Source organism: Semicossyphus pulcher, unplaced genomic scaffold (assembly GCF_022749685.1).
Source record: "Semicossyphus pulcher isolate SPU_LCO1_2020_fin unplaced genomic scaffold, fSemPul1.0.p SCAF_4, whole genome shotgun sequence".
NCBI classification, from domain to species: Eukaryota; Metazoa; Chordata; class Actinopteri; order Labriformes; family Labridae; genus Semicossyphus; species Semicossyphus pulcher.
Genome location: NW_027211715.1, coordinates 7,423,407 through 7,435,546, shown reverse-complemented (window position 1 = coordinate 7,435,546; position 12,140 = coordinate 7,423,407). Strand labels below are relative to the sequence as shown.

Genomic DNA, 12,140 nt, shown 5'->3' with positions numbered 1-12,140 from the left:
CGGAGCCATAATCAACCCCCTGCAGGTGAGACACTGATGTCCTTGTCGGCCAAATCAGCCTCTCCTTGTGGTTGAACTGTTACAGCTACTCAATCCGGACTTTTAGGTGAAAAGTAACATCCCCTCCCTCATAGGAGTCACATTGTAGGTAGTCTACCTGCGTTAGTCCAACGAGTATGCTTGCAACGACAAAAGGTTGACAACTAAATATGTCAGACACTGAGCAAAAATGCTAAAGCAAGAGGAGCACTAAGGTTAAATGTCTGAAATAATGGTTGCTATTAAAACAAAATAATTTTAGACAAAAAACTTTTATTCAGAATGAGCTATTACACAAAAAAGCCGACTGCTGCTTGATAAATCCAGTCCTGTTTAGCATTCATAACAATCTCACCAAGTAGATGAGATAACAACACTGAAATGCTTTAGCATAAACAAGTGAAATTAAACTGCAGATTGGCATCACAGCTCATTCCAGAGGGATGCATTTACAACCATTATGCAGTGTTTGACAATTGCACTCCATCTCCACTTGCCGCTTGCTCCTGTTTTCTCAATGACTGTGCTACACTCTGCAAACTCTTAATGTTTTAAGTGGCAACAACCAGAGTTCTCACTCAGCTTTCTCTTTCACTTTATTCTCTTCACATCCTCTCCCTTATGAATGCCGCGATGCAGTGATCGCTCTCATTGTGCAGCAGATTGTGTTGCTACTGACAGCAGATTTAGGAGGCTGATGCATTGACTTTAATAGCCTGCAGAAGCCTGAAGAGATATCTGAGCAGAAATCTTTTTTCGGTACTGTGTAATAACAAATTAATAATAAGAAATTGTATTCGAAAAACATCACTATTATGAGGCAGCGCAGAAGTGTTCATTGGTTTATGGTTCTCAAGCTGTAATCAAATCACTCAAACCAACCAAACTGCAGACTAGCAGCTCCACAATCCTTTAAAATTACAGGAAGTTATGTGATTCCAATTTCATTAAACTATTGGTGAATAGAGCTTCAGGGTTTTTTGTAGTTAGGCATGATGTGTACTAGAGTAGTAATAGTAGCAGTAGTGTGTAAAAACAAACGAGCAGCACTGTTTTTATAATGAAAAACTGTTTCATATCTTAACTTATTTGTAAAACTCTGAATGTGATGGACTTTTTTAGCATGATGTGAAGGTGGGATGAGCTCAATTTTTTTAGCGAGTCCCAATTTTGTACAGGTATGACACTTTCAGAAATGTTCTTTGAAGTGATTTAGCGTCTGTAAAAGTACCAAAAGCAATGTCGACAATTCCCTCTTTACTTGCCCTGATATTCTGTTCATTGTTGTGTTTCCACAGTCATAATGATGCAGACAAATCCGTTTTTTTAAACAATAACATCTCCATTTGCAGCAAAGATTTGATACACAGCATTTTATAAGACAAATTGATGCTATATATTTAATTGTCCAGTTTGCAATACCAATTTTAGAAAATGAACTTGTCAGGGATCATGAATATAAATGTTCATTGCTTGATATCATGTGCCTTCAATCAGAAGAAAAAATGCTTTAATTTGAATGTGAAATGGTAAACCAAAAAATTGATTACGATCAAGATTTTTGTCAATTCTCTGTCACACATATGATCAATTACCCACAACACTTTTGTGAACAAGCTGTAAAACTAAAACTAAAACTAGTTCAGACAAGCATTAAAGTGAATTTCCCAGCAGTGCATTCAAAATCAAAAGAAAGATTTCAACCAAAAAATATGAAGAAAACGTTACATTTGTTTTAAGCTAGCTACAGCTGACTTAGCTACAGCAACCAATCTCTCAAATATTCACAATCAAATGATCAAACCAGGAAACAATTTGTGTGTGCTTTATGTTCAATGTGAATGCACCTTTAGTTTATGTTAACAATAACAACATGCTTTTCTAAATGAACAATACAGAAATACAAGCAGTCCAGAAAGCGTTTTAGGGCTTTAAATTTGGTGCTTTAAAGCACATCAGTGCACTAAAGATTCAATAAGCCATTTGCCATAATAAGCTAGTGATATGCCTCATTTCAAATCTTCATCTTGAACGAACATTTCTCGTGTCAAATTCCATTTGACAGAAAAAGTTGCAACTAACATATCATTCAAACACACCAGACTGTGCTGCACACTAACGCACTGACCCAGGTATGAATGTGTGACAAAGCACCTTATTTGGTTATACCATAATACTGTAAAGATTTCTAACATGTTGAAAAGTGATTTTGAAAACAGTTGACCTGATTTATAGTATAAAAAGTCTGTCACACAGCATGAATCTTTTGCATCTGTTTCGGCTATTTGCATGGTAATACATCCGTACAAAATGACTGTGCTATGACTTCATGCTCATATGTAACACTGTTGTACATAAAGGTTTAAAGTGGTACCAAGCCTTTTTTTCATACATCTTTTTGTATCTAACTCTTTAGAATTTGCTTGATTAATGACTAAAGAAAGAAAAGAGGGTAAGGGCATTCACTACTTTAATGTCAGTAAACATAGCATTGCCTAAACAGGATTTGCAGTACAAAATGCATAATTGCACAAGTAGGGCCTCCACCCTACCTCTTAAGAGGTCTCAACTCAGGTTGAAAACCACCTGACTTGGTTGAACCATGTGCTGTTTACTGTGTACAGTATTTATTTAAAAATGTGGGCAGTTAGGTAAGGGACTGCCCATTGTTCTAACAGGCCTTTATTCCAAAATTCCTGTTGTCCCATATGTTTTCTAGTGGACCAAAAGACCAATAACTGAAAGCTCATTATCCCAAAAAACATTACCAAACCCCTATTGTCAGAAAAATGCTTTGAAATGCTTTGAAATCTTCTAACGGTGGGCATGGTTGGGGGCTAAGCAATGTATTGTGTAAATGAGGGTCTCAGATGAATGAAAAAGCATGTATATAATTGAGTGTGCATGTGGAAAGGAGACTTAGCAGAACGTTTTGCCATCGGGAGCTAGCCCCTGCCGATTCAGCACCATGGACAGATCCAGCAGTCACTGAGTTAACACTGCAGGGAGAGTTATTTGGAGCAGCGTATTTGGGGTTTAGGAATAATAGGTTTTTGTTTACTGGATCATGGGATGTCAGACAATTATGCTTCTGGTCCATTGGGGAGTTTGTAAGGACCACTGGGATTTGGGAATAATGGCCTTTTAGAACAATGGCATGGCACAGTTAGGTTGAGCTAATATGCAATGTTAAATCGTCTTTTTATAGAATTAGGCAATACTGGAAACTGCTGTATTGTGAAATTTGCACAAAATTGTGAATGTTCTCTGTTGTTACTGTTTTAAATGAATTCTCCAAACCTTTGAATTAACCCAGCCCTCTATCACAGAGATATCAATAATTAGTTTTTGTTAATTGCACTTTTAATAAAAACAATAATGATAATTGTCTTTTTTGAAATGGTTTGAAAACGTATGAAAAGTTGTAACTTTAGAAACCTGAATGACTTTCAAATTGAACACTGTCACTGTTTATTGAGTTATTTGATGATGGCCTGGTTTCTGTGTGCATGACCCTTTCAACTTCAGTAGCTCACAGGGATTATTTTTTGGCATGTTTTTTTATTCTCTGAACTGTTCAAGTCTTGTTGAATTTTTGATTCAATAAAGAAAATTTGAAGCATCTAACTTTTCTTTCCTTCTTGTGTCACACACTAATGAAAAAAATGACTAAACACATCGCATCCTGTAAAGTTTGAGGGCCAGCAATAAGCAAACATTCCTTGGTCTGTGGTGTTAAATGAGTGGAAGGTGTGCTGTGGGAGTGTTGCAGTTAACACATATAAAATAATTAAACTCCATACAGAGAGTGGGAGAATGAGAGGAAGTGTGACTGTGGTGGTATTGTATTCAGATATTTTACTTGGGTAAAAGTAGAAATTGTCTTCCTTAGTTTAGTAATATTCTTTTACAAGTCATCCAAAGCATCCACAATTCAAGTCAGTTATTGATATAATAATGTGTTATTTACTTCATTGTTGCGGCTAGTTAAGTTTGTGGTTATTTTCATTATTAGATATACTGCTGGCTTGCCTGGGATTTCCCCCTGAGATCAGTACAGTCTTGCCTTATAATAACCAAAAATTATAATCATTGTCTATTATTGATTCTCTTAACTTGTTTGACCTCATCTGAAACTGAAAAGAAAAAAGTAATTTGGAAATTTAGCACACATTGACTAATACTAGCCTATTAAGTAACTCAAAGTATTAAATAACATAGGAAACAAAAACAGGGACACATGAATAAGAAATTACATTATTGGCAAAAATAAATGCCTATACGATTTATTTCCAGTGTCTCTTATGAGCCCTGATACTGTAGTTCCCTGTCAATTCTGAGTTTTTATGTAGCATTGTGGGACTATTAAGCGTAACGGTTATTTATACCTCATAAATAAAAGAAGACTATTTGTGACTACATGTTTCTGCTTCCCGTTAAATCTAATATTCCCATTACATATTTTGAGCTTGCTTTCATTTTAACGGGCTTAAACGGAAAGATGATCATCCACCAACAGAAAGCATCATCGAGCGCGTGCAGCATCCGGAGGACCGTGCGCGTTCCCGCGTCGCCAGAGAGAGGGGCGGGCAGGAGATGGGAGCTGTGGGGGAAAATATAGAGAAGTAAAAATGATGGCGACCGATGCAGAGGAGATAAGAAACCAAACAAGTCACTGTCCCATCCCCGACAACAGTCTCAGCACTCTGTCCATCAAAATTACGCGGAAAAACCAGGATAGACACTGGAAGTTGCGGTTTATTTACCTGCAGTGCTGTGAGTACCGACACACAACACGACGTTTAGAGTCAAACACCGGTACAGGCCACACAAGCCCGATCAGCAAAAATTGATAAACGTGCCGCAGCAGTACATTAACCGACGTATTGTTCCTCTCAACGGAATACATGTATGATACGCTATTTTTGATGAAGCGAAGCTCAATTTAAGATGTTCTGGAGGGGGTTGGAGGCGGTTGTTGACCGGGATAACGTTTCAACGCTCGCGAGGACAAACATGGAGAAATAGTGGGGAAATAAATAAATAAATCCAGCTTAAATACTGCAATTAAGATACGTTGCTTAGCAAAACATGGTCTTTTCTGATTTATAGGGATTAACAATTTAATTCGGGTTGCATTCAATGAACCAAGAAGGGCTACTTATCTCAAAATTAAACTTTTCTGAATTAGGGTACTTTGCCTGTGAATATTTCTAGCCAAAACTTTTTCAAAAAGTTAACATAACGTATTATTGCAGCTTGGATTTTGCCTCTGCAATGCCTGCTATTCGCTAAATAATAATAATAACAATAACACTGAATTGTTGAGTTTATTTTTATATACATATATTTTTACCAAGCTTATTGTCACTTTCATTAAACCTTATAGTAGCCATACTGCAGTGGCCTGTAAGCCAGTGGCTTGCTATTTGTTAAAACAATGTTTGATCATTTAAGAGTTTTAATCATCGCATGAGTGATGAAAGCAAACTTATCCTCTTATCTTAGCAGCCACTACAGGCCTTTTTCAGAGAGGACTTTTTTAGCATATCACAGGAGGAAAAGTGCAGGTGTTTATAGTAGCATTAATGATGGCTGCATTCCATTAAGCTGCTTCAATTTCATGTTCCTGGTTGTGTTCATGCTGACTGCCTGTCATGGCTTTCTCAGACACCTGAATAGAACAGAACCATTGTTAAAGTTATTATTAACACCTGTGCTTTTCCACCTGTTAGAAGTCAAAAGTCTGCTGTGAAAAAAGCCTATTGACGTTCCTTTGAGACGCTCCACTCCACTTGCTCTAGTAATGCTGTTCAGTAAACAACATCAGCATCGTCACTTCATTAACTAGCTTAAAACTAGCTAAACTAGCTTACTTTGAGTTGAAGCAGTACCTAGATTTTTTTGCATTGATGCATGATAGCCCTTGTCAGAGATTTTGATCCGTCACTGTAGGAAGAGCACAGGTTTAAAGAGTAAATAAAGGAAAATGGCTTAGTTCCATTTAGCTGCTTCAGTTTGCTGGTGCTGGTATTGTTGACGGTGGCTCTCTTTCTAGGTTCACTGGGACACTTAAATAGAGTGGAGCCATTATTTTTTTTTTTGCTTCTATCAAGGAGGTTTTGTCCTTCGTATTTGTCAGAGATATTACAGAAAAACTACTTGCACTGATTTTCATGGAACCTGGTGAAGATGTAGCATAAGCCTGAGGAACCAATTCTAATTGGGATGGGGATCTGGCCCCACTAATAACAAAAAATTACATTTTGACTTGGTACTTATAGTTATGGAAAAATTTCCAGACATGTTGTTGCCCTTGCAGAATCCCATATCATGGAAGACTGGAATATTTGCCTTTTTACCTGTGTGTTTCCAACTTGGAACCTCCAAAGGCTAAATGGTGAACCCCCATGTGAGGCAAACAAATGATGTGACACTTTCTTAACCACTTCTCGTTTATTTTAGTAAGATTAAAATGCTAGGGTATCACTGGGCCAAAAAACGAGTTCACTGCCCCTCTTTGAGACTTAACTTGCTTTGTTCAATGGGCTGCAACTAATGCTAATTTGCATTATCGATAAATCTCTGTAAATATTTACTCAAATGAAAGTCACAATTTCTAAGGGCCCAAGCTGGATATCATATATTGCTTGTTTTGAAATACAAAGTGGAAATTAAGGACACAACTGTAAAAAAAAAAAAAAGCAGCAAATCCTCTCATTTTAAAGATGGAACTGACACATATGACTTAGAGTGACTTAAATTGTCAGTATACTAGGGCTGTCACTTTTCAATAAAAATTTGATATATCGTTCGAATCTGGTGAAATATTAATAGTTCGAACTTTAACAATGTGATCGAATTCAAAATTGAAGCACAGCAGATAATGCCAGAGTCCCAGAATGCTATCACGTTTAAACTAGTGTGCCTTGTTTTCCAACAGATGGCTGTAATACGCTGCCTGCTATAAACCAATGGAGGAAACTAACGAGCCTAGCCATTGTTAACCTTTCCTGCTTCAGTATCGCGTCGGTGGTCAGAAAGCACAGGGGAGACTTACTGTTGTTCTTCTCCAGGGCCGAAGCTGTAGCTAGCTTTGGGGCTAACTCCCGTCAATTTAATATGCCAGCAGCATGCAGCAAGCACAACACAGGAGTGCAGCTTGAGTCTTGAGGAGTCATAGACTTTATTATGCACAAACACAGCCTAAACTGTACATTAGTTCTGTTGTTTATACAGCTACCGATCACTATGTTCACTTCACTTCCACTCTCACAGACTTCGCTCTTTCCAAAACAGAGCTACGCTTCTAGTATTAGACCGTGTTACAGAACTGATCTTCTCAACACCAACGCACCCAGAAGCGCTGTATGTACCACTACGTACCCAATATGTTGTTGACATTAGTGTTCGATATAATTCTAACGAAGCCAACATGAAATGGAGTTCTTTATTTTGTTAGTTTCTTTAGTGAGAGATTGTATTTGTTGCAACGTGTCCAGCAAGTTTAAAAGTGAGCCCTATGATAAGTTTATTAATTATATTGTTTTTCTACTTTTCTACATGTAAATAATGATTTTGAAGGTCGTTATACAGTCATACTTTGGCTTGTGACTGAAAAAGGTCTAAAGACGTGAGAAAAATGGCTGAGCCATCCAAATCAAAATGCAGTTAAATGTTTATTAAGGTCACTTTGTCCATGTTCCTGTCTGACTTCTCTCTCTGTCTGCAACAGAAGTTATTGAGTCATTATATTACATGCCTCTGCAGCTGAGAGAACACAGACAGTATTAAAAAGATTATGATGACATGTCTAATTGCTGACGCCGCATGTCCCTGAACCGTCTTTAGAGGGGTGGTTAGAGAGCACAGAAGAGGATTGATAAGAGAATCATAAAATACGATCAGGCTGATTTAAAATGGCAGCTTATTTCTAGTGATAATGGGAGGTCTGTGGAGTGCAAGTGATGGATTTGAATGCGACAGAAAAGTGACCTGCCTCGTCAACCATCAGTATGGTGACAGAGAGGCTTCTTGATGGTGTTTATGGTCTTCTCAATAAATGGTTTCACTGCTGCCTTAGCGAGTGTAAATGGACTTTCTGGAAATATGAGGTGTAAACAACACAGCTTTCGCATCAAAGTAAGACTTCAGATCAAGAGATTCTTCCGTTAAAAGGTGTGGCAGAAAGGTAAAGTAAAGTAAACCTTGTGTGTTAACAAACCTTATGACAAGAGCAAAAGCAACAATACTTTAAAAAACTGATTTGATTCTGCAGCGATTAGGATTGCCTTTTTTTTTCCTCCACCTTTTTCAATAATAAAAAAATTGACCATGATAAATAATTTTTTTACTCATTTTCTTCCATTACTGTTTTATAAATGCCATCAGAGGCACGATAGTAAACACAAGTAGGCTAGTGCTACACTCGCTAAGATGCCACTGACTCTGTATTTCTGGGGTCAGTGTTATTTTTTCAATGTGGCTTTATTAAGCCATTCCCTTGTGAATCAGGAGGGGATATGGGCCAGTTGTAAGTTGGGATGCATCAATATTACTTTTTCAGTCCTATTATTGATTCTTTGGCTTTGAGTTTTGCCACATACTGAGTACCAACCAGTTAGGTGCTTTAGCAGCATGCCCCACTGTGAGGAGAAACTGGCATCATTCTTTTCTGTGCAAGGCAACTGCAGGCTTGACTTAAACATTGCTTTCCACTTTGTAAACTGGAGTAGCTAAAATATTTTTTTTATTAAAGACCATGTAACTTTTTCTTCTAGTCTGACTCTTGACAAGTAAGTAGTTAAGGACATTTTCCAAATAAATTATAATTATCAATCAGATATCAAACTTTGGCCAGTTTTCAATCAATCAGTCTGATCAGATAATCCTTTTTCACTCTTACAGGCAGTACCTGTCTCAGTAATCTCCACATACATGGATGCCTTTACATACAGATAGATAGTTTGCTAGATAACATAAACATCTCACAAACATCCTTGGTTGTAAATGACCACTAGGCTATCTCATTGAGTGATAACTGTACAACACTAGCCCTTTCTACACTGCGGTTCTGCCTCAGCACCGTAACTAAGCCCTGCCGTCATGCAGCTTTTACCATTTTACATTGGACCAAGCAGGAAGCAAATGTGCGCGAGGTGTAAACAAACAGTGTGTGCTTCAAATACACACATGCTGTTGCACCCTGCCGGCTCCTTTGTTTACACAAACGGCATTTCGCCTCTGTTCCGCCTCTGTTACTGCCTCCGATGCTGACTCAGAAGCGGAACAACTTCGCACCACCATTCGGCCTTGGTACGTTTTACATAGAAGACAGAGGCGTAATAATCCTGCCTTGATCTGGCAGTGTAAAAGGGGCTGATGATAAAGATCGACTAATCTCCACCTCCTCTCATTATACTTATTTTAAGGCAAATTACCCCCCGAGGCGGGCGCTGCCATGACAAAAACCGTGTTTGATAAAAATGTCGTGTATTTGGATTTTGTAGTTTGACTCATGTCTCATCTGTTAACATGAGGAGGCAGCCTTTAGACCTATACTGCAGCCAGGCAGCAGGGGGCGCTAGAGATGTTTTGGCTTTACTTTTATGGTGCTGTCATGTCGTCCATCTTTTTATACAGTCTATGGTACATAATTACAAACTGCAACACATAGGGCAGTGTGCTGGTCATATATCATCATACCAGTTGAGGCAGTGGTAAGGATAGGGTACTGAGGATGTGTATGACACATGGTAACCTCTTTTATCGTGCCTTTTCATATCTCAGCATGTGTTGATATCCGCAGCTGGAGGGGAGAAGCTTTAATGCTGGAAAGGAAGGTTGGCTGGTCAGGGTCATTTGTTATAATATTGGCTTTGAACCTCAGAGTGATAACAGTGAGGTTGGACATGTTGGTTGTGTAAGAATGAATGATCTTAGATATGATGCGTGCGGTTTTGAGAAATGTGTTTCATTCTACAACTGTGAGAAAATTGAAAAAGCAGATGGAGCAGTAGAGGGGGACCGGTTACAGTGAAGGCTTAGGAGAGATATCACGGCTGGTATTGAAGTTATTTGAGTTTGTGTTATCTGTTGGTTGCTTCTTTCAGCAGAGAAGACTTTCACGTGCTATACAGCACAAATCGTATTTTCTGAATCACTGTGGTGACAAGATTAAAGAATTTAAGGGGACAAGTGATTGTTTATTTTTGTTGTTGTAGAGTTAATGTGATGGTTTACTTGGTAATGTATTGACATTAAGATATTTCCACAAGTGTGTACTTAAGTCACATGACCTTGAGTTGAGTCTGTTGACTCCTTTTGAGAAAATTCAATTTGACTTTGTTACAAACACAAACATGTTTCACCTTAAAGAGCCTTTGTCAGTCTTGAGCGGCAACATGTAAGACACCTGCACTTTCACTGTTAAAAAGTTGTTGCTTTCTTAGTACTTTGATTCATCTGACAGAGCTCTGTGTCTCTTCCTAGATTTCTTGACCATTGCAACAATATTGGGAACTGGAATCCTCGGTGAGTATTTTTTTCTTACTTAAAGCTGCTATGAGGATTTTTTATTGGTTAAGAAAGACTAACATTTATACTGATGTCTCTTGTATGCCGTACAAAAGCAAACAAGACCATCAGTGAGAACACTGACTTTATTTATACATAACATATTTAAACAACTGCTCCAGAAAAGTGGACACTTCTGCAGCCGTCAAAGAGTTCTGTGTGGAACTCCTTTGAAAAAATTAATGAAAATGAGGGTCAAGTGCAAACTTTGCCAGGTACATTTAGCATCATAAGTCTACAACGACTATCATTTGAGAGCAAAATAACACCGACAGAGTTATGGGTCGAATAGTTCCCAGTAAATATTGCATATTTTCCCCCGGCTGCTGGTTTAGCTCAGCGGTTAACTTGGCGGCCCATATACAGAGGCAACAGTCCTCGATGCAGCAAGCCCAGGTTCGACTCCCACCCTCAGCCCTTTGCTGTTTGTCATCCCCATTCTCTCTTCCCCCATTTCCAACACTATCCACTGTCCTCTGTCCTCTCTTTAAATAAAAGCATAAAAGGCCAAAAGAAGTGCAGAGTATCCCAGAGTCCTGTAACACCTCTGCGGCCTGCTAAATGCTGATATTTTACTTGGAGCTTTGCAAATGACATGTTTTAAAACTTTTTTTTTGATTCTACAGGTTTGATTTAGCATGTTTCCCTCAACTTACATGATTCCAAATAAGTTTAGTGAGCTTTCTACTTAACCTCCTTTTTATAATATCTCTTCATTTGGAATATAATTAAGCCTCTGTCCATCTTTTGGCTTTCATTGGCAGAGCACATTTTACTGTGGTTTATGAAGTGTGGTTAACACAAGAGAGATTTTTGTAGAGGTGGAAATTACATGGGACATTAGACTTAACTGCTTTATTTTCAGCAGGGTCTTCATGTAGTTCCATAAAGGTGGAGCCCTTCCAAGTTAATACTTGTTCAATCACTTAAATCTCATATTGAAATCAGCACCATCCATTAAGTTTTATGGCAAGTTGAAGCCTGAGCAGAAAGGAGTGTCTGTTAGAGAGACAGACGAGCAGAGACAGTGATAGACATGCAGGTAGATGTGCCAACAAAATGTAAGACATTGTCTAGAACATGTCTTAGTTGTAAATCAAATTTAAAAGCAGCTCTACATTATTTAAATCTTCAGGTCTTCCAGTAACGATAGCCCATGCTGGACTGGTGCCTTTCCTTGTCTCCTTTCTTGTGGGCTTCTTTGTCCAGGTAAGTAATAAATTACCTCAATTGACTTTAAATGGATTTTCAGTAAATCCTGGGATGGTTGGTGTAGATTTAAGTCATTGTAAAAGGAGTGGAAATGAGACTTGGGCGGGAATTTAGCAGGTAGATTTCAAACACAAAATTAGGATTTACTTTTGAGAAGTGAGTGAATTTATTTTTTTTTATTTTTAAAAATCTTCCACCATTACTCAACAGTATCCAAAGACAAAAAATATAGGAGTCATCATAAGCCTGTTCAAAAGCAGCTATTAAAGGGCACTGCTATAGTAATTAAGACAAGTAGAATGTTTTTAACATTT

The 12,140-nt window shown here is 38.1% G+C and overlaps 1 protein-coding gene across 1 annotated transcript in view; it reads left to right on the top strand.

Annotated features, from left to right (window-relative positions):
• Window positions 1-4,618: 4,618 nt before the first annotated feature.
• Window positions 4,619-12,140, top strand: part of LOC138606957 (uncharacterized) — a 75,118-nt gene continuing 67,596 nt past the window's right edge. The window contains exons 1-3 of the mRNA XM_069679448.1: window positions 4,619-4,815; window positions 10,531-10,572; window positions 11,750-11,823. Of these exons, the coding sequence (XP_069535549.1) occupies window positions 4,671-4,815; window positions 10,531-10,572; window positions 11,750-11,823 (261 nt within the window). The 5' untranslated portion in view covers window positions 4,619-4,670. The remainder of the gene's footprint in view (window positions 4,816-10,530; window positions 10,573-11,749; window positions 11,824-12,140) is intronic.